Source organism: Lissotriton helveticus, chromosome 10 (genome assembly GCF_964261635.1).
Source record: "Lissotriton helveticus chromosome 10, aLisHel1.1, whole genome shotgun sequence".
NCBI lineage: Eukaryota > Metazoa > Chordata > Amphibia > Caudata > Salamandridae > Lissotriton > Lissotriton helveticus.
This window is the reverse complement of record NC_136071.1, coordinates 385813802-385837304: the sequence shown is the minus strand read 5'-3', so window position 1 is coordinate 385837304 and position 23503 is coordinate 385813802. Positions and strand designations below refer to the sequence as shown.

Genomic DNA, 23503 nt, shown 5'->3' with positions numbered 1-23503 from the left:
GAAGTATACAACTCTACACTTCTACATGCCAAGAACAGATGCATACTGGTAAGTAGCATTTTCCTTTCCAGTCACGAGGTAGGTGACTCCTCCTTTCGGTGATAGTGACAAAAGGCACTAGGGCGGCGGGGTGTAGATTGCGGAGGCCCAATGTTATACAATGGGGGTTAGGGGACCTCCGGTTGGTGACTGCTCACAAGCAGACCACAAGGTTGTGGGAGCAGTAGGCGGTGTACCCACCCCAGGGAAGAGACTCATTGGTCCTAATCTTTTACCTACCTGTAACGCTCCTCTTTCAGTATTTAGGGGCACCACTGAACCTTGCTTCCTCAGACCAGAAGAAACTACAGGAAAAGGAGGACCGCATATGAGAGTGCCCTCTTTCTGCATGGTTTGCCCCCCCTTTTTGTTGAATTGCTGATGTTATTTGAGTGTGCCCTGGGCTCTGGCTAATCAGCTACCCAGGGCCTATGTTCCTTCTCTAAAATTGCTTTGAAGCCTAAACCCAATTGGCATCTCTGGCCACATGTCAGGCCCTGGTAAATGGTACCACCGGTCCCCAGGGTATTGTGACCAGAGAAGGCCTCTAAGGGCTGCAGCACTTACTGTGCCACCCTTGGAGGCCCTGTACCCGGACACACACACACTGCCTTTGCAGGCTGCGTGTCTTGGTGCAGAACAAAGTGAAGAGTCGACATGGCACACATCCCTGTGTTCAGTGCCCACAAACCACTGTCCTGGCATAAATCAGTCACGCCTCTAGCAGGGTACACTACGCCAGTGGTGAGGGTACAGGTGCATGAGTCCTGTACCCCTACAGTGCCCAAGTCCATTCTTGGGCACTGTGTGCTGTGCTGCCATTAAGAGTATAAGGTTCTGGGAGTTTGTCATTCCGAACTTCACAGCACCATATTGGCTACACTGAAGACTGGGAAGTTTGGTATCAAACATCTCAAAACATTAAACCCACTCTGATGCCAGTGTGGGAGTTAAAGTAAAATGCACAACAGAGGGCATCTTAGAGATACTCCCTGAAACTCGACCAACTTCTAGTGACTTGACTGACTGCCTAGGCTGCCACCACCAGACATGTTTCTGGACCCCAGGGTCGAGAGCTGCTACTCTCAGGGGCCTGAAACAATGCACAACCTTGGTCGATGTGCCAAGCGTCCTCCCCCAGGATGGGCAGGGTTCACGAAGGAGAAGCTTCAAAGGCATGCCACCTTTGTGAGCCTCTCCGGACCATTTGCTGCTTTCAGCAACTGGTCCCCACTGGTTCTACCCCCTACTTCGGGTGGGAGAACCAGCAGGAAAAACAAGTGAGGAAGAGAGGTGTACCCACCTCTGCCGACTCCACCCCTAAGGTGGGTGAGGTGAGGTGAGCTGAAGCACAACCTCGAGTCACCGCCATCTTGAGGATGGGGAACCCAGCCAACCAGGGACAGGCTCCTGCCCCCTCCCACTGGAGAGTGGCAGAATAGGGGGTGTACCAACCCCAGGGAAGGGGCCCATTGGTTGCTGCCCTTTACCTACCTGTGACGCCGGGGGCACCCTGAACCTTCCTTCCTTCCTTCCTCAGATCCAGAAACGACAAGGAAAAAAGATAAGGACGAAGAGCCATGCAGGGCTAACAAGAGGATGACGCCCACTGACTTGGCCCCAGCCCTACAGGCCTGTCTCCCTTCGAACCTGCTCCTGCGAAATCCCGGTGTGTCCTGCAGCCAGCAACCTCAAACCCCGGAGGACCTTCCTGCCTTCACTTCAAAGACTGAATCTCCTGTAAACACAGGACTTGTCCAAACTGCAGCTTCTGGTGCCAACCGGAGACCGCGAATCCTGCCCACTCTGCACCCGTCGAACCCGGCCCAAGCTTGAGTGGAAAAACACCACGAGGAGGTCCCCCCGGCGATCCTGACCCGAGATCCGGCGACCCCTGAACTGCCTCAAGCCTCCAGCCGAAGCCTGCAACCTAAATCCAGAAGGCCCCCCTAACCGCGACCAGGATCTGATAAGCTCTGACCCCAAAAGGCACCCCTGCAACAGACGTTCCACAGCCTTGTGTGCCCAAACAAACGGTGTCTAACCAACCCTTAACTTTCCTACTTACCTCTCCAAGTGGTGGTCGCACCCAGAAGTTTTTCGTCTCCCTGCCTGCAGTGTTTTGCAAACCGGAGGTTCTCCATGGAAAATGGGTCGTCCGTCGTCCAAACAGCACTCTGCACACGTTCGCCCCAGTGCCGCTGAGGGTGCACCTTTTTTTGTTCGACTTTGTTCCCCCCTTTGCCCTCACCTTAACTTTAGGAGCTTTGCTCCCACAACCCAGTGGCCTGCTTGCCAGCAGCCACCAACCGGAGGCCCCCTATCCCCCATTGGATAACATTGTGCCTCAGCACTCTGCACCCAGCCGCCCTAGTGCCGCTGAGGGTGCAACAGTGCATCACGGACCCTGGGGGACCCCGGAGTCTAACCCCATAACCTTAAATCCCACAGTCGTTTACTTACCTGTGAACCATTACCCTGTTTCCCCCCCCCATAGGATAACATTGACACTTTTTCTCCAAAAAGTTTCCAAGTGTGGAGTTTTTAAACCTAAAAATATTCTTTAAAAATCGCAGAAATAACCAAAACGTGTTAACTCGCATGTTTTCAGGAAATGTCCCAGTGCTGAATCTAGGTATCCAGCATGGAGTTAGAAAAGTCACGTGAAAAGTAACATACCTGCAATTTACTGTAAAAGCCTATTCATTTCAATGTACTGCATTTGCCAAGTGTTGCATACTACTGCTCCCATGTAAATCGAACAAAGTACAATTTCTGGTGCATTTTCAAACTGTTCTACATCCAGTATCTTATTACTGAAAAGTATTTCATGCTTACATGTGCCAGGCTTGCTTGGTTCTAAAAATAAAAAGTATATATTTATATAAAAACAATTGGCCTAGAGTTCAGTTCTTCAGTGTGTGAATTCATTTGCGGATTCAGTGTGTACATCAAATGCTTAATACTGTCCTCTGATACTGCCTTACTGCTCGACCATGCTACCACTATTACATGGCGGGGACAGAGTTGTGCTTCACCTCTCCTCCCCCACCTGAAGGGGTGGAGTTGGCAGAGGTGGGCACACCTCTCTTCCTCACTTGTTTTTCCCACCGGTTCTCCAGCTCAAAGTGGGGGTCACAACCTGTGGGGACCAGTCGCTGATAGCAGCAAGTGGCCTGGGGAAGCTCACAAAGGTGGCAAGCCTTTGAAGCTTCCCCATTCGTGGATCCTGCCCATCCTGGGGGAGGAGACTTGACACCTTGTCCCAGGATGTGCATTGTTGCAGTCCCCCAAGAGCGGCTGGCTCTCGACCCAGGGGTCCAGAATCATGTCTGGTGGTGGCAGCTGAAAGCAGCCACTCAGCCTGGATACGTGTGTCCCGGGGTACCTGGGGACTCGGGGTTTATGCTATCCTCTTCTACCCTCGCTGGCGGTTCGAAGGAAGGAGAGGCAGAGAACTTGTAGAGACTTTTCAAGGAAGGTTTTATTTGTGTATGTCTTTCGCCTCCGACTGCTGATGCGTTCCCTGGCGAACGCGGCTGGATCATATGCCGTGGTGCGGGGTGGATCCAGTTTGCCTCCGGTGCCGGTTCAACACGTCCTCCGGGCCAGGGGTCTCCGTATGTAAAAGAAGAAGACAGAGGACGTATTAAAACCGAGTATGGATATACACGGTGGGGGACCGGGAGTGAGGGAAACCCGTGACACGTGCTATGTACAAATCAGATGACGTGAGGAAGTGCTCGTGGAAGGGGGGGGGGTTGTTCAAGGGGCGAGCTGTACACGGGTCTGTACAATTATTCTACAACAGGCGGGACTCTGTTTCCCATCCAACCCGCCACACGGCCCCGTACCTGTTGGAGCCACGCTCCCCCCGTGGGAACGTGGCGGGCGGTTTGCTGTTCTGTTGGCCTCCTGGCTTCTCCGTCTCCTCTCCTCGGTTTGGCCTCCTGCTCCTCGTTGCCACTGCTCACACGGTACTCTCCTTCTCTCCTTGACTCTGGGAAAACGCCGTCCGTCGCTTCCTTGATCCGGGCTCCTTTTGACTCCGGCGCGTCATTCTCAAGGGGCGGGGCTACCCGTGCGGGTTCCAAGTCCTTAAAGGTACAGGGTTCGCTTCGGTCCGACGTCGGCCACCAGTATTCAGGGTCACCAGCCCTCCAGTCCACTTCCACGTCCTGGCCAGGCTGCTGTAGGGAGGGAACGGAGTCAGGTGAGACAGCGGGGTCGGACCACCAGTCCGTAGTCTGACCCCCCTCCAGGGGCCCTCGGGGACCCACCCCGTCACATCGTGGTAGGTTAGTTTTGTGGGGGCATCTCTAAGATGCCCTCTATGTGCATTTTTCATTACATCCCACACTGACATCGGTGTGGGTTTAATGTGCTGAGAAGTTTGATACCAAACTTCTCAGTTTTCAGTGTAGCCATTATGGTGCTGTGGAGTTCGTAATGATAAACTCCCAGCACTATATATTCTTCATGGAAGCACTGCACTTAGAATGTCTAAGAATTGACTTAAACTGTAGGGGTACAGGTCTCATGCACATATATCCTCACCACTGGTATAGTGAACCCAGCTAGAGGGTTTGCTGACCTATGCAAGGGCTGTGGGTTGTGTGCATGGCACACAAGGATGTGTGCCATGTCGACTCTTCACTTTGTTCTGCACCAAAACATGCAGCCTGCAAACGCAGTGTGCGAGTGTGAAGGTGCAGGACCTCTAAGGGTGGCACAAGTGCTGCAGCCCTTGGAGGCCTTCTCTGGTCGCAGTGCCCTTGGTACCTGTGGTACCATTTACCTGGGGCTTAACTGTGGCCAGAGATGCCAATTGGTTTTAGGCTTTAATGCAGGTTTAGGGAAAGAACATAGGCCCTGGGTACCTGATTAGCAAGAACCCAGGGCACACTCAGTCAAAGCACATCAGCTATTCAGCAAAACGTGGGGGCAACCATGCAGAAAGAGGGCACTTTCTCACAGTTAAAGGGCGTATTGCACTAGAAAGAAGCAACATTAGCTGTTCTTGGTAATGCATCATTACAAGACCTCTACAATGCAGCAGCATGGTCAAGAATACTTCTTTTTACCAAACAGTATTGTGTAGACATTGATATAAGATGAAAGTAAGTCAAACAAATGTAACTCTTAATTAGCATAACTCTTCAAACCCTCCTCTACATGACAAAAATATACTAGTAAACATTTCATGCTCAAAAAGTTGTGTATTTGTTAGTTTTGCAGCTTGCACCTCTCCTGGATTTAAATGCGACTCTGTCCACCCTGTTGAAGGCGGAGAGTTGATTGAAAATAAAAAAAATCTACATTGAAAGTGGTACAGGGCATAGCATCCTTATGGTCAACATCCTAGTAAGTTATAGGTCTCCATTCAGGTCGATATGCCTAGGTAGGAAAATGTTTAAGAAAACAATGTTTCTTATGTGGCCAAAAAGGTCCAAAGAAAAAGCAGTGTCAGATTTAGGGACAATGCGCTAGAGTTGAGATTGATGAATATCTCCGGTAGCTATCCGTAATATGAACAGGGAAATGTTAGTCAAAATAACGTTTATTTATTTTATGAGAATATGCACGAGAAAATTCAGGTGCTCACATAAGAAAGTGACAACAAGAGTAACGTGATAAGTGGGGGTGACTTTAAAATATAAACATCGCATTGATAACACATAGAAGAACTCATGAATAAACTATACAAAGTGTACAGAGTCCTTGTTGTAGGGTGTCGACAGCGATTCGATCTTAGCTATTTGAGATCATCTTCACAACATAGCAATTGTGAGCAAGCTGAAATCAAAACCGGGCGGTGCAGGGGAGCGACAAATGAAGGGGAGTGCTGCAAGGGGGTTGAAACCCTGATACTTGAAGCGGAGGACATGGAACTATTCCAACTGTGACTGGCCTCTGCCAGTTAGGGTACTGAGGAGATATGTAGTGCGTAATTGGAAAAATTACTTGGAGCTGCGCATGGAGAGGCCGCTTATTCCGGCGTCATCCCAACAAAACCAGATTGGAAACCACAATGTGGTGGAGCGAGTCAAGGCTGCAATGCGAAGTGTGATTCTTCGGTTGCTGATTATTTTCAAATCAGGACTGCATTAGTAAGCCTGACAGCGAAGAGCTGAGCTGTGTTCTGCTTCTCCGGAGGTGCTGAATGCGAGAGGCATGCCCTCCGGAGAAAATAATCAGCAAACGAAGAATCTCACTTCACATTGCAGCCTTGACCCGCTGCACCACATTGTGGTTTTGCAGCTTGAATCTTTCTGGATTCACTATGCTGTGCATATTCCGCAATCTGGTGGTTGGGTCCGAAATCGTAGTCTTTTTTTTTTTTTTTTGTAGCCCAGGTGGGCGTCGACGTCCCACCATTTGGTGTACCTTCGGTGACGTCGGCATGCTTCCGGCGGAAGCTCCCACCCTTGGGCGCCATCTTCGGATTCTTTTTTCCGCCGTTGGGTCAGGATCGTCGCGTGAAGCTCCAGAAGTTTTGGAGGAGAAAAGGAGGAAATACAACAACTCTTCGATGGTAAAGACCTGAGAAGATTGGGAGAATACCATCAGAGAAGACACGACGAAGAAAGGGAAGAACCTCGAGATCTTGGACGTCCTTGGAGGAATGCGCACACAGGGGGCCCCCTGAGCGCAGGGATGTACAAGACACCCTTTAAATTCTGCAAAAACTGCCACCACAAGTTCGCGCAGGAGGACCAGCACCCGGCCTGCAACCTCTGCCTGCCAATCGACCACGAGAGCAGAGACTGCAACGCCTGCTCCGTCTTCAAGCCGAAGACACTCCGAGTTCGAGAGAGACAGAGGACAGCTCACCACACGATGCAGGGCAAAGGCCAGGCCCTGACGCTTTACGAACTGGGCCTCTCCACCGACGACGAGGACAACATCGCCGAGGGTCCAGATGACTTCACGGTCGCAGAGACCGATAAGAAAACGTCTGACAAGGTAGGAGAGTCTACGACCCCGAAAACCCCCACAGGGCCTCGAAAGCCAGAGGCAGACTCTCGAAAGTCAGAGTCAAGAGCTGCATCCTCCGAAAAAGAGCCCAGCGGATCCTTCGAGAAGGACTCCAGGGGGCCGAAGACCGGCGAAAAGCAAAGGTCGTCGAAGCAAGCCCCCGAAAAAGGGTCTTCGACTTCGAAGGAAAAGGAGCCGAAAAAAGCTTCGACGTCGAAGAGAGCAGCCGAAACGCTCGACGAGCAGGCCGCACAGATGGAGAGAAAGAAAAGAAGGCTCGAGATGGAGAACATCCTTCAGAGAAAGAAAGACTTTGATGAAAGGATGAGAAGTTACATGATCCCCTCGAAGCCAGCGACGGCCGTCGCTGAGGTGCAGGAGCACGAGGAGTTCGACGTCGAAGAGCCGCCGAAAACTCCGGAGCAGGAAGAGGACCTCTATTACACAGAAGGGGAATATGGGGAGCAGCAGTCAAGCTACGGTTCAGAATCCTCGACGGCCCAAGACCAGGAATGGCAGGACATCGAGGCCGAAAACCCGGAGGAGGCTGTGGAGACATACCCCTCGAGGCCTTCGCCGCCGGATGACATTGGGGCGCCAATGAGGTTGTCAGGAAGGCAGCAGCAGCTTATGGGGGTTAAGCTGGAAGAAGAGAAGCCAAAAGCAGATTTCCTGCTGGAAACCTTGCTCCCCACGCAGACAAGAAGCCAATGCTTGCCCATGCTGAAAAGTATCACAGACCAGGGAAAGGAAGCGTTCAAGAACCCGGCTACATGCAGATCAGTAACGCCGAGGACGGAGAAGAAATACAAATTCTCCTCCCAGGACCCTGCTTACATCAAGGGGTCCGTCACAGCAGATTCAATAATCGCTGCAACAGCCAGAAGAAGGGCCAACGTCCCAACAACATCTGGGCCTCCACCTGACAAGGAAAGCAGGAGGATGGACCTGACGGGCAGAAAAATAGAGAGGAACGCCGCAACGCACTGGCAGATGGCTAACTCCAACGCCCTCCTGAATAGACATCAATACCAGCATTGGGATGAGATCGGCCAATTGCTCAAGCACCTCCCGGAGCAATACCGTGAGAGGGCATCACACCTTGTGGAAGGGGGAAAAGCATTGCTACCTCGTGCCTGAAGACAGCCTTGGATGGGGCTGAAACATCCAGCAGACTGATGGCCATAGGCATCACAGAGAGAAGGCAAACCTGGCTCAGGATCTCAGGCTTCAAAACTGAGGTTCAGAACAACATCCTGAACACACCCTTCAATGGTGAAACACTGTTCGGAGCCCCAGTTGATGAGAAACTCGCCCAACTGAAGAAAGACAACGAGACGGCAAGGTCCATGGGGCCCTGCAATTCAGGGGGATGAGAAGGAGCACTCCTACACGGAGGCCGAACGGCAGGGGTGGAAACCAGCAAGGACAATCGCACCAGGCGTTCCACCAGGGGCGACAGAGTGACAACCAAGGTCACCAGGGCCAGCAGAGGCAAAACTGGGACTATCAGAACAGGAGCCAGTCCTTTTGATCAAGAGGAAATGGACGGGCCAGAGAAGGAGAGGCGGTGAACAACCCCCCTCTAAGTGACTGCACACGGGAAAAAGGTGCTCACCCACTCGAACCCTCCGGGGGAGGAGCACGGAAAAACAAAGAGGATAGGGCTACACGGACAAGACACAAAGGAACATGTAACACCAGTAGGAGGCAAGCTGAGATTTTTCCTCCAGGAGTGGAGAAAAATAAGCACAGACAAGTGGATACTCAACATCATGCAGTTCGGATACTGCATAGAGTTGGAAAAGAGACCACCAAACAGAAAGCCAAAGAGAAGAGAGCACTCTGGAAGAGAGCTGCAATTGCTCCAAGAGGAAGCTCAAGAACTCCTCCTCAAAGAGACCATCGAACCGGTCCCATTCAAAGAACGGAACAGGCTACTTCCTGGTGCCAAAAGTGGACGAAAGCCTAAGACCCATCCTGGATCTACGGTTCCTAAACAAATATGTAAAGACCCAAAAATTCAAGATGACGTCCCTACAAGAGGTCATCCCGCAGATAAAGGCCGGGGACTTCTTGTCCACCATAGACCTCAGAGATGCGTACCTGCACATCCCCATGAACAGGCAGCACAAGCACATGCTAAGATTCACAGTAAACAAGGATCACTACCAATTCACAACCCTGGCATTCGGTCTAAAGTCCGCACCAAGGGTATTCACCAAATGCCTCGCAGCAGTGGCCGAACATCTGCGAAGAAAGGGGATACACGTGTACCCCTACCTCGACGACTGGCTCATAAAGGCAAGCACTTACAGGACATGCAAGGATCATGCAGAGCAGGTCACAAGAACGGTAACAGGCCTGGGATTCTCCATACACTGGGGAAAATGCTCAATGGAACCGGAGCAGGTGAAGGTCTTCCTGGGAGCTCAAATCGACACCGTCCAATGCAGGGTGTTACCCAGCGAAAAGAGAACACTCAGCCTACTGAGGGAGAAACGTCACTACCAGAAGGGGCGAGCTCTGACAGTGAGGACAGTGAGCAAGATCTTGGGAATGATGGTGTCATGCATACACCTGGTCCCCAATGTACGCCTACAGATGAGACCACTCCAAGAGTGGCTGCAACAGCAATGGTCACAAGCTACAGGAAGTTGGGAGGATCTAGTGGTTGTAACGCACAGGGTGCAGGAAGAAATAAAGTGGTGGACCAAAGAAAGGATAACAATAGGGAAACCTCTAACACCACCGGACCCAACAGTGACCATCACCACAGACTCATCCCAGAAGGGATGGGGTGCACACATGAACAGGCTCAGAGTGAGGGGTCTGTGGAGCCCTACAGATGCGGTCAGACACATCAATTACCTGGAGCTGAAAACAGTGTTGCTTGCCCTCAAGGCCTTTCAGAAACCCCTGTACAACCAGAAGGTGCTGATACAAACAGACAACACCACAACGATGTTTTACATCAACAAACAGGGGGGGGACTCAATCATTCCCTCTGTCAAGCTTGGCACAGGAAATCTGGAGATGGGCAATACCACTCAAAATAGTCCTGCTAGCCATACACCTGCCAGGGAAGGACAATGTAGAAGCGGATTGGCTCAGCAGGCAGACTTCAGCATCCCAAGAGTGGGAACTCAACATACAGGAAACAGAGAGACTATTCAGGAGGTGGGGCACTCCGACAATAGACCTGTTTGCAACACGCCGGAATGCAAAATGCTAATACTTTGCATCCAGGCAACCAGAGGCACTATCACAGGGGAATGCCCTATGGATAAGCTGGTCAAAAACATTTGCCTACGCTTTTCCCCCATACCACTGATCCCCAGGGTTCTCAACAAATGCATGACGAGCAACATGACGCTCATCCTGGTGGCACCACAATGGGCCAGGCAGACCTGGTACTCACAGATAATGGAGATGGCGCAGGGCCCCCCCCCCCCCACAAGTTCTCGAAAAGAAGAGACCTACTCTCCATGGAAAACAGAGAAGTTCTACACCCAGAGCCGGAGAGCCTCAACCTCTCAGCCTGGCTCCTGAGGACTTAGAGTTTGCACATCTAAAACTACCAGAGAGCACCCTGCGGGTGCTGCGAGAGGCAAGAAGGCCCAGCACACGCAAGTGCTATGGGGAAAATGGAAAAGATTCACTCAATGGTGCTGCAAGAAAAAACTCCATAGAAAGCTGACCAGGGAATCAACGGTGCTAAGGTACCTCACGCACCTAATAAAAGCTAAGCTAAGCTCATCCTCATCTGAGGGTACACCTGGCAGCGATTGTGGCATACACAAGAGGAGAAACAGGGAGATGCTTCTTTACATCTCAAGTCGTAAAAAGATTCCTGGAAAGGGCTAAAAGAATAGCGCCACCAAAAAGAATGCCGCCACCGGCTTGGAACCTGAATGTGGCACTGACCGAGCTCATGAAAGCACCTTTCGAACCCATCCACAAAGCATCACTGCAAATGTTGACAATGAAAGCGGCAGGGTGAGTGAACTGCATGCCTTAACACTGCAGGAACCCTACATCCAGATACACACTGACAGGGTCGTGATGAGGACAGACCCGCACTTCATGCCAAAGGTGGTGTCAAGGTTCCACATGAATCAGAGTATTCAGATTTCTAGCTTCTTCCAAAACCCCACGACAAGCGCTTAGAGGGCGCTCCACACTCTAGACGCAAGAAGGGCAGTGATGCACTACATTGAAAGGACGAAGGGACACAGGAAGACAAAACAGTTCTTCGTATCCTTTGCAAACAGTTACATGGGTAAACCAGTGACTAAGAACACCGTAGCTCGATGGATCGCACAAACAATACAATTCTGCCACAAGCAAGCGGGCCAGGAGCTAACAGGAGGGGCACAGGCCCACTCGACCAGGAAGAAAGGAGCAACAATTGCCTTTCTGGCCAACACACCAATTCAGGACATATGCCTGGCAGCAACATGGGCTTCAGTGCACACGTTCACTAAGCACTGTTATTATGTTATTAAATCTTTTGTATCGCGCTCTGTTACTACAGAGTATCCTGGCGCGATGAGTTTTAGACAAGGAGAGTGTCAGAACATAGCATAACCAACCCAACTACAGAGGGGCATTAAACAGATGGGTTTTTAACCCCTTCTTAAAAACAGAGATGGTCGGAGAGGCTCTAAGGTACAGAGGAAGTGCATTCCAGGCTCTGGCGGCTTTAACTGCAATGGACTGGCCTCCCAGTCTGGCATATTTGTATCTAGGCAGGGCCATTTGACATTGGTTGGCAGAGCGCAGTGCACGGTTTGGGGTGTAGAATGAGAACCGTTTCTGCAGATAAACCGCTCCAAGACGATGGACAGCTCGAAATGCCAGAACCAGAACCTTAAAAAGAATTCGACGCGGCACTGGAAGCCAGTGAAGGCTTCGTATATGGCTCCGCACACTGGATCTCCTAGGTAGCGAGAATAACAGACGAACCGCCGCATTTTGGATCACCTGCAAGCGGTGTACCATGTAGTCGGGCAAGCCACTAAATAGTGCGTTTGCATAGTCGAGCCGAGACAGAATCAGGGCTCGTAATAGTCTCTTTGGCTACTCTAGGGAGAAGAGGAAAAAATCTTCTCAAAGTTTTAAGAGTGGCGAAGTAAATGCCAGTCAGTTTTTTGATGTGGTCCAAGAATTTAAGGTCCTGTCCAAACCAGACCCCCAGATTCTTGGCTGGAACTCCCACTGAGTTAGGGCAGGTCCGAGGGCCATATCTGGTCCTTAAAGTTGTCAGGGAAGGAACCAAAGAAAAGGACCTCGGACGTGTCCTCATTGCACTTAAGTTGGACCTGTGCAAGCCACCGAAAGACCGCTGACAGGCAGAGCCGTACGGTAGATGGATCAAAGATACCCTTAGGCCAGGTGAAAAGCAGCTGCGTATCATCCGCATAGACCATTATTTTGGCTCCCAGCTGTTCCGCCAGATAAAGTAGGGGAGTCATATATACATTGAAGAGTAAGGGGCTTAAAGTAGACCCCTGCGGGACCCCTGTCGTCAGTCTCTTCGGCGAGGAGGTGTGAGGAGGCATCCAGACCTGCTGTGTCCTATTACTCAGGAATGATGTTATCCAGTCAAGGGCAGGCCCCGAGATACCAACGGCCTCTAGTCTCGCAAGGAGCAGTGAGTGAGGCACCGTATCGAAGGCGGCAGAGAGGTCCAATAAAATCAGGACCGCTCTGCCACCCCCGTCCAGGCACTCCCGAACCGCCTCCGAGACCTCGACCAGTGCCGTCTCGGTACTATAGGCGGCTCTGAACCCTGACTGTGCTGGATGTAGCGCTTGGGAGGACTCGATGAAACTATCAAGCTGTCTAAATACCACCTTCTCACACACTTTTGCCAAAGCTGGCAACAATGAGATGGGCCGGTAGCTCGACGGCGCTGTTGGGTCCAGTCCAACCTTTTTAAGAAGTGGTAGTAATTTCGCTTGCTTCCAACTGCCCGGGACAGTAGCGGAGGATAGAGAAAGATTAATAATCTGTGTCACCTCCTGGTTAATGGTTTCCGTTATCCCTCCCAGAACCCTAGCAGGACATGGGTCTGAGGGTGACCCCGACTTTAAGGCCGCCAGGACTGTCCGTATGTCAGATTCAGAAGCAGGCGAGAAAGCAACAAACTGGGCCTCCAATTTGTGTCTCTCCAGTAGCAGTAAAGCAGGTAGGGTCTGAGAAGTTCTCTGAACAGCTTCTAAGTCCAGTTGGATTTTCTTAATTTTATCAGTGGATGTACAAATGAACAAAGAAGCACAAGTAGGACAAAGGGTGCTTCAACATATATTCAACAACCAACGCTCATCTTCCACCCAACCGCCACAAAAGTAACGAAACCGCTACAAAATCTATGCACAGCATAGTGAATCCAGAAAGATTCACGCTGCAAAACGAATAGTTTCTTACCTTTCGGTGTAGTTTTGCAGCTTGAAGATCTTTCTGGATTCACTAGTGAACCCACCCGCCTCCGCCAGAAAGATGAGGCTGGAGAAGAAGGTGGAAACACATAGAAATAAAGAAAGTTGAAGCTTACAAGATACGTTAAGAATTACGTAAAAAAAAAGATTAACAAACATAGCCATGGATTCACTACAAACACAGGAAAAAGAGACAGAAAAAAGAATCCGAAGATGGCGCCAAAGGGTGGGAGCTTCCGCCGGAAGCATGCCGACGTCACCGAAGGTACACCAAATGGTGGGACGTCGACGTCCACCTGGGCTACAAAAAAAAGAGAAAAAAAAGACTACGATTCCGGACCCAACCACCAGATTGCGGAATATGCACAGCATAGTGAATCCAGAAAGATCTTCAAGCTGCAAAACTACACCTACAGGTAAGAAACTATTCGTTTCTCGCTCCCCAGCACCACTCTGCTTTGAATTCCGCTTGCTCACAATTGTTATGTCCTGAAGATGATCTCGAATAGCTGACATTGAAACGCCGTCGACCCCTTATAACAAGAACTCTGTACACTTTGTATTGTTTATTTATGAGGAGGTCTTCCATGTATTGTCAATGCGATGTTTATATTTTAAAGTCACCCCCACTTAACACGTTACGCTTGTTGTCACTTTCCTATGTGAGCATCTGAATTTTCTCTTGCACATTCTCATAAAATAAACATTATTTTGACTTGCATGTCTCTGTGTATATTCCTGATCGCTCCCTGAGATACTCCTTATCAATCTCGACTCTTACACATTGTCCCTAATTCTGACACTGCCTTTTCTTTGGACATTTTTGGCCACATAAGTACCATTGTTTTCTAAAACCTTAGTCTACCCCATGTTTACCTATTGGGGTCCCCTTGTTTTCCTTACTACATAGGTTGGAAAAATGTTACTCAACCCTTCCAAACACTACATGGCGGCATTCTGTACAACAAGCGGCTCTTGTGTTTCAAGCTCAAAATAATTTTTACTGCCAAGTAAGTCATCTTACTGCTGTTTTTTAATTACTAGAATTATAGAACTTCCGCGTATTTGTCCCCTAACCCCCTGCTGTGATATCATATGTGCCCTTTAACCACTGTTTAATCAGTTTGCTATTGCTCTTTGTGTAATATTGGATTTTAATTTATTTCTAGGTATTGCCATCAGACGGCATGATCAGGAAGAATTCCCACGTGAAGATTGGCCGATACCATCAGGTACAGTCTGAGGGGAGGAATTTGGTGTATGCCCAAAATAGGTTCATGTCTTTTCTCTAGTAGAAGATAAACTTTCATGCGTCTGCTTGTTCAGTTGAACTAAGGCTCTTGGAAAAAAATCTGTTATTTATTGCACATAAACAAGACATTAGAAATGTAGTGTTCATGAGGTTGTGCACCAGCAGGGCACTTGGCAAAGACAGTAAGAATAAAAACAGATACTCCCCCCTCTAAATATCCTTCGTGGTCGGTAATTTATCCAGTCTGTCCCACAAAACAAGGGATTTACATCATTTATTATCAAAATATATAGCATTAGTTTTGTTTAGGTATTTTTTATATATAGTTTTATAAAATTACATATTCTGACATACTACATATACTAAACAATTCACAACATTGTACATAAATCATAAAGGAGCCCCAAAATATACACAGAAAAAATCATACAGTGAATGTACATGTCTCTACAATGACACACCAAAAAAACGATATAATAAAACAATACTACAAATAGATTACAATGAACATACAAACAACATTAAATACAATATGTAAACACCACAAAGAAAATGCGCCGACACGCGTTTCGGAGGTACCATGTACTGAAACACTCTATCATGGCGCTGAATTTATGATTTACTGTTAAAGTTTGAGGAGTTAGGTCCTGGGTCGTGGGAGGGGCTGGACCATATATATTAACATCAACATACAAAATGCCCCTCGCACCTTTGTTTTACACTTATTAGTGAAACAACAATAATCAGGACTGTTTCTGATTATGTGGGCTTAATTAATTTGGCCCTTTACTTTATTATTTGTTCAAGTAGAAAACATTGTTGTATGTATGAGAAACACACGAAACATATGACCATTCAATCAAATATAAAAATTCACAAATAACAACACATTGTTTTCAAAAACATTAAATCAAACAAAACAAACATGAAGAAAAACTTTGCACATTATTTGCAGTTATAGCATATATCAAATGATGAGAATGATAATAATTCTTTGAAGAACAAAGAATCTACAAGAAGGCTAGTGGATACCAATCAATAAATGCAATATCACAATATATTCTGTGTGTTTTGGAGCCTTCTTACTGCCGACGCGTTTCGCCCCGTTAAATCAATGGACGGGGTCTCATCAGGGCCTTGTCACTTCTTTCCTTTCTATATCTAAAGGGTGTGTGCAAAAGAAGAGAAATTGGAGAACAACACCTTAGTTTTATTGTTCTGTCCCATTTCACTGCCATAAGCCTCTGTCTGTAAGCAATAGTGTACCTGTAACGTTTGTATAGCCGGATCAGAGTGGTTCAACAGCTTCCTTGTCTTATCTGTGTCTCTGGGGACTCTGTAAAATAGTTATGATCTATTAGTGTGGTGGTCCTTGTGGGGTGGTGTCCCTTCACTAGTGTCCAGTGCTTGTATTTCATACCTGTTTGCAGCACCGTTGTTTTCGGCGTCTGTCTCCGTTTTATCTTTTTAACTTTTTAACTCTGTGGGTGGCTGGATTTTAATTCTCAGTGCGTTATTCTCCCTGTATAAAAGGAGAAGAAAATCGTTTTTGCGTCTATTTAGCATGGGCCTGTGTTATTACATGAAGCGCTTTTAATCAATGTACCTTCCGAGGGAAACGTCCCTCGATGGACGAAGCCCTGGTCCCTTCAGAAAGCGGCACGGTTCCACATCATTCTGTTGAGTGAAAGTGATGTACATTTAGTCGGTGTCCTGCACTCTCGTTTATGTTGCGTGTCTGGTAATCTGTTTAAAACGAATAATTCCTACCTTTGGAGAAACGGGGTTTTGTTTGGATTCAGAAATCCTCAACACGCTCTGTATTGCACGTTACGACTGGCGTTTTTGGCAACAACAGCCATCTTGCTGTGGGCATGGTTTATGGTTTTTGGTCACATGATCTTGGAATTCTGGGACACGTAGTTCTGTGAAATCAGGATGCCGCCTGATGTTTGATTATTATGAAGATGTTTTCTTTATGATGGCTCTAAGAATCTTTTTTGCGAAAACCTAGTGGCTGAAAACGATATAGTGCCCTGTGCGAGTCGACACTGAAATGAGTCTCCTTCAAATGGTTTGACCCTAAACCTCATAAAGAAAACATCTTCATAATAATCAAACATCAGGCGGCATCCTGATTTCACAGAACTACGTGTCCCAGAATTCCAAGATCATGTGACCATAAACCATGCCCACAGCAAGATGGCTGTTGTTGCCAAAAACGCCAGTCGTAACGTGCAATACAGAGCGTGTTGAGGATTTCTGAATCCAAACAAAACCCCGTTTCTCCAAAGGTAAGAATTATTCGTTTTAAACAGATTACCAGACACGCAACATAAACGAGAGTGCAGGACACCGACTAAATGTACATCGCTTTCACTCAACAGAATGACGTGGAACCGTGCCGCTTTCTGAAGGGACCAGAGCTTCGTCCATCGAGGGACGTTTCCCTCGGAAGGTACATTGATTAAAAGCGCTTTATGTAATAACACAGGCCCATGCTAAATAGACGCAAAAACGATTTTCTTCTCCTTTTATACAGGGAGAATAACGCACTGAGAATTAAAATCCAGCCACCCACAGAGTTAAAAAGATAAAACGGAGACAGACGCCGAAAACAACGGTGCTGCAAACAGGTATGAAATACAAGCACTGGACACTAGTGAAGGGACACCACCCCACAAGGACCACCACACTAATAGATCATAACTATGAGTCCCCAGAGACACAGATAAGACAAGGAAGCTGTTGAACCACTCTGATCCGGCTATACAAACGTTACAGGTACACTATTGCTTACAGACAGAGGCTTATGGCGGTGAAATGGGACAGAACAATAAAACTAAGGTGTTCTCCAATTTCTCTTCTTTTGCACACACCCTTTAGATATAGAAAGGAAAGAAGTGACAAGGCCCTGATGAGACCCCGTCCATTGATTTAACGGGGCGAAACGCGTCGGCACTAAGAAGGCTACAAAACACACAGAATATATTGTGATATTGCATTTATTGATTGGTATCCACTAGCCTTCTTGTAGATTCTTTGTTCTTCAAAGAATTATTATCATTCTCATCATTTGATATGCTATAACTGCAAATAATGTGCAAAGTTTTTCTTCATGTTTGTTTTGTTTGATTTAATGTTTTTGAAAACAATGTGTTATTTGTGAATTTTTATATTTGATTGAATTGTCATATGTTTCGTGTGTTTCTCATACATACAACAATGTTTTCTACTTGAACAAATAAAGTAAAGGGCCAAATTAATTAAGCCCACATAATCAGAAACAGTCCTGATTATTGTTGTTTCACTAATAAGTGTAAAACAAAGGTGCGAGGGGCATTTTGTATGTTGATGTTGAATTTATGATTTATGCAGTGGTCAGAAGGCCATCTGTAATTTATATGCTGTGTCCATATATCATAATGCACCAGGGCTCAGTACAATATAAAACACAAGTCTGTGGCAACAAACAAGCAATACATTCGATACAATATATCTAACTTCCTAAACAATTGAGAAATGTAGCTAGCTAGTTAGATCCAAGAAAATCCCAGACCATAAATAGTGCAAATCTAGGCAAAGCCATCACCTTTCATGCACCAGTCCTAATGAACCTCGTGATACAGAGTATAATGAAACCGATAAGAAGAAAGGTAACATAGACTAAATAAAGATTAAACCGAATAAAGGAGAACAAAAAATTGGAAACAGAATAAAGGAACAAGCATTGTCATAGCCAACAGGTCTCGCCTTTGGGTCCTTATAAGTGTTCAGGCAGATCTATTGGCATTGCTAATGTTTAAGCCAAAAGTGAAACTACTTTTTGTGAAAGGACTAGAAATCAGGCATGAAGGCCTGAGGCAAGACAGTGAGAGTTAAAGAAGAGCACTGAAAGGTCAGCAGACGAAAGAAGGTAAAGATTAGGGAAAGCTCAGGCAAAACAACAAGCCTCTGAGACTGCTTACAAATGGAATACAACTGCAAAACGACACGACGGGAGTAACTCTGTAAGCAGGCAAAGTCAACAACGTTGAAAGCATCCTGCGTAAGAGCACACCACCCATCTGCAAATCGCGTGGACGTATAGTTGGATAGAAAGCAACAAGCAGTCCGTCTTTGTCACTGATGGAAGATATTGAAAGGAGTACACAGTGGAGGTAAAGTTCAGACCCGAGTGCCTCGGGAGTCGTGAGTTAACTCTGGTGTGAACACCAATCCGAAAACGTGGTGAAAGCACGGCAATATTGGCAACACAGCATTAATGGTATTTGAGGGTGCTCGCGCCGCTGCCTTTCACCCACTGCAGGGCTCCTTGTGACCTTAGAAGCTGAGCGGTGACAAGATCAGCCTGAGGATACCCAACCCCTTTGAGTATAAGCAGGATCACCACTGTCTAACTCACTGCGAGACGGCAGTGGACTTGAGGCACTTACCACTATGTACGCCCCAGCCAGCTTCAGCGGCATGAGGGGACACTGTAGTGCAGCCACACGAAGGCCGCGGTGAAGGCAGCTATGAACAGCAGCATGGCGGGAGCGGGCACTTCTGGGCCACCGGTAGGTAGACAGCACGCACACCTGGTTGTTTACCGCCACCGACTCAACATGCAGGGAGCTACGCGTTTGTCCCAGCTGTCCTGCAGGACCCTGATCTCACCACTACAAAAAATAAGCATTGGCATTTTCAAGTGTTCACTCATCGCAAAACATATTGTTCCTTCACAAAATATGTTGTTCCTTCGTGTATCTACGGTGTTCACAATTTCACCAAATGCTTATTTGGCATAATTCTTGAGATTAAGTCTAGTGCAAACCATCATCGAACCTCTCTGGGGGAGACGGGGGTGGTAGAGCGTTTTGTGGACGGGTGGTTAGCGTAGTTTGCTGTTTTTTTTAAAATGATTGTAAGTTTTTAAAAGATGAAAGTAGCTAAAAAGTACTTCTCTGCAGAGGGTATTGCGGTGTTATGAAAAAGACTTGTTTGATGTGTGCGCTCGAAAATAAAGTATTCACTGCATATACGAGAAATAGTACATAAAGGACACAATTTAAATGAGTTCACCCCCACCCTCCCGAAAAAAAAAAAATAGGATTAGCCGCTATGGTGTGAAACCTAATGTTGTACTGAAAGTGTCATTTTAGTGTGCGAGGCCTTTCTGTGATGTTTTATTAGGGCTTAGTACCTGGTGCGTAAACTACTACAACCCTGGACACACTGCTATAAGCCAGCCTCCGGTATCACTGTGATGTTCAGGCTCCTCAGGAGGGAGGATGAAAAAGGGGGGAGATATCGCCCCCCTCCCCGCCCCACACTCCATGCGGGAGGGGCCCTTACCTGGAACAGGAAAGCAGTCCAGTTGGCCTCCATGGCACGTAGCTGTAGTTATAAAAAAGAAAAGAAAAAAAAGCTTCCCCCTTCAGTGTACCGGAGCCTACAACAAAGCGCCCAACATGGCAGCGCTACATATTCTGGTAACCTCTGTGGTCCGAGCCTCTTCTGCAACAGGGATGCCTGGCCTGCGAGGGCACAATGGTTCCTTCCTCAAAAGCCAAGAAAAACAGTCACTACTCAGGATTACAGTGGCCGTGTAGCGAAACCGTTGAGACAAAGGCAGCTGTTTTCTTTTTATTATAACACATGTCCCTCGTTGTTTTTAACAGTACTAGCCCACTTGTAGCCAAGGCGAATCAAGTGGACTAAGTCCCACCTACATATCGGTCATAATGGAGGCCGGGCTAGAATAAGGGGGCTTTCCAAAGATAAGGCGGGACCCGTACAGCAAAGTGTCCCCGGAGGCAGCCTTGTTAGGTACAGGCTCTAGTAAAAAAAAGAAGAAAAAATGAAAAAGTAATGTATATATCGTACCTGTGTCCTGATAATAATTACTGCTACACAAATCGAAATTCTAGTAAGTCCCCACTTAATACTTCGGGAGCATAATAGGGCAGTTTAGATTGTTTTTGCATTTTGCTAGGTGTTTACCCTAAAATTTGCTTTTTATCTTGCGACCTGTAGATCCATTCATTTCTTTACCGTGTACTCTGGCCCTCTAACAGTTGGGGGAGTAACAGTCCAGGACATACAGTTTGGTACAACCTTGTAAGTACTCCCGTCCTCAATAGACATAGAGCAAGAGTTGGGTAGTTAGGTCATTCAGGTTCCATAGTATTGCCTCTTATATTTCTATCTTCTGTAGATCAGCCTGTGACACATTCTTAATGGCAGGGAGACTTTACCGGAAGACCGTCTTTTGACTCGGAGACTTATCTTTTTATGATTAGTAAGTTAATTCTTACTATCGACCTCGTGATTCCTTTCAGTATGTATAGGGTGTTAGATTTAGATTGTGTTTTTCTTTTTTAGCATTTACCCGGTTATCGTGATGGCCATGTTTCTTTCACCGCTATCAATATGGTACCAAGTTTGCCAACTGAATCCATAGTCACCCGTATTTGAAGATCCATGGACTGACCATTTAATTATAGGTAGAACTTCCCTGTAATTCTCTATAGTCTTGGTCCAAGAGGTAGAAGATGGGTCAATTACTAATGAACATTTTTTTTGTCTGTTTTTTTTAGAACGGCTGATCTTACAAAGATTAGTTCTTTCCAGCCTTTAGACGTCCGCCTATTGGCTGGATTTACGAGTGTCATAGCCTCTGTGCCCTTATTTGTTTGAGACCTTGTGGAACATACTAGGAATCCTGAGACAGTATGTCTATTTTGTACTATGGTCTTTTCTGCCCCCTTTTTTTCCCTTTATTCTGTTTCCAAATGTTGTTCCCCTTTATTCTGTTTAATTTTTATTTAGTCTGTTACCTTTCTTCTTATTGGTTTCATTATACTTGGTATTACGAGGTTCATTAGGACTGGTGCATGAAAGGTGATGGCTTTTCTAAGATTTGCACTATTTATGGTCTGAGATTTTCTTGGATCTAACTAGCTAGCTCCATTTCTCAATTGTTTAGGAAGTTAGATATATTGTATCAAATGTATTGCTTGTTTGTTCCCACAGACTTGTGTTTTATATTGTACTGAGCCCTGGTGTATTATGATATATGGACACAGCATATAAATTACAGATGGCCTTCTGACCACTGCATAAATCATAAATTCAGCACCATGATGGAGTGTTTCAGTACATGGTACCTCGGAAACACATTGTTTGCGGCATATGAGCTGCAGATTGCACACTGTGCATAGATCGCCACCTAGGGTTGGGCCCGGATGTTTGCAGTTTGTTGTTGTCCTGAAAAGTTCTTTGGAAGTCACAAGGTAGGTGACTCCTCCTTTGGACCACATTGCGCATGGGCATCGGCTCCATCCTCAGATTGTTTTTTCCCGCCATCGGGCTCGGATGGGTTTCCTGCGCTCCGGTTTGGAACTGAATTTCCTTCGGCGTGCAATCCTCACACATTTCGACGGTATTGTTTCGATCGCACTCCACATCGTCGCGATTCTCTACCACTTCGAAGTTTTCTATTCCGGTCGTCGACGAAGGCCTTCTGGCCTACCTAGGCCTTACTTTCTGGCTCATGGAAAGGACGCCATTCAAGAAGTGTCCTCAATGTGGGTCGAAGTTTCCCCACACCGACCTACATGAGGTATGCAACCTTTGCCTTTCACCGGAGCATGAGGCCAAAGACTGTTCGGCCTGTGCCTCATTCCGCTCCTAGAAGACTTCTGGACCAACTAGCTCGGAGAACCATGGCTCGCTCGTCTGCTTCGATCCCCGACGATATCTTTGAAGAGGACGTCGACGTGCCAGAACACCAGCACGCCGAAGAGGGAATCGGATCCTCAGATGCCGAAGACTCCGACGTCTAGTACATCACTCCAGCTCACCGGGTCGTAAGTAAGACTGTCGACCCCAACCCTTCCTCGATACCCTTGAAAAAGGCTTCGGTCACACCCTCACCTTCGCGCCCGGGTGCACACCGAGAGACTGCTTCCCAAGCCCCGCCTTTGGGCCCGGCAAAGAAGCCTTCAGGTGGCTCGGGCTCGAGCCAGCCTATTCCCGGTGCCAATCCTATATCGACACCAAAGAAGAAGCCATCTTCCTCAACCACGCCGACCGTTGCTCCAACACCTAAGCGCAGAGTGCCGAAGACTGGCAGCGGTTCATCGATGCCGAAACCGCACTCTGAGGCGAGTTAAAAACCGCCCAATGCTCCAGATTCACACGCATCGGAGCCAAAAAAACACCCGGGACCGAAAAAACTGGTTTCGGTAAAAGACATTTCAAAAGGGCACACTTCTAAGCCAAAAGACCCAACACCAGGTACCGACTCGGTCCTGAAAAAACTACGGAGCCGAAAGCTTCAACGCTGAAGGATCTGCCCTACTCAGGGGAACTTTTTACAACAGATCCCAAACAGAAAACTCTTGTAAAGGATCCTAAAACCGGGCAATTGACTCTCAGCTCCAAGAAGAGACCACTTGAGGCGCCAGCACCTCCTCCCCCTCCAAAGAAGAGACATTGCAACCTATCCATTAAGGGTCCCTTCTCCACCACGTCTCCAAACTGTGCCTCCTCCTACACCTCCTCAACCACATCATTCACCTACACCATCCACTAATCCAGACAATGATGTAGACCCAGATTCTGATGACACAGGTGGGGGTGCAAATGACCCAGCAGGGACCAATAGTCCCCCTCAGTCACCTAATCCATGGGATGATTACAACACCCCTGATGTGCCTTACGTCCCACAAGATGATGTATACCCTTCCAGACCTTCCCCACCAGAGGACACTATAGGTTTTAACCTTCTAGCCCAAAGGGCTGC

The 23503-nt window shown here is 47.5% G+C and overlaps 1 protein-coding gene across 6 annotated transcripts in view; it reads left to right on the top strand.

Annotated features, from left to right (window-relative positions):
- ABCF2 (ATP binding cassette subfamily F member 2) overlaps positions 1–23503 on the top strand; it is a 526550-nt gene that overhangs the window by 389743 nt on the left and 113304 nt on the right. For all 6 annotated transcript variants that reach the window (XM_078662784.1, XM_078662782.1, XM_078662785.1 and 3 more), the window contains exon 12: positions 14630–14692. In XM_078662784.1, coding sequence (XP_078518910.1) covers positions 14630–14692 — 63 coding nt within the window. The remainder of the gene's footprint in view (positions 1–14629; positions 14693–23503) is intronic.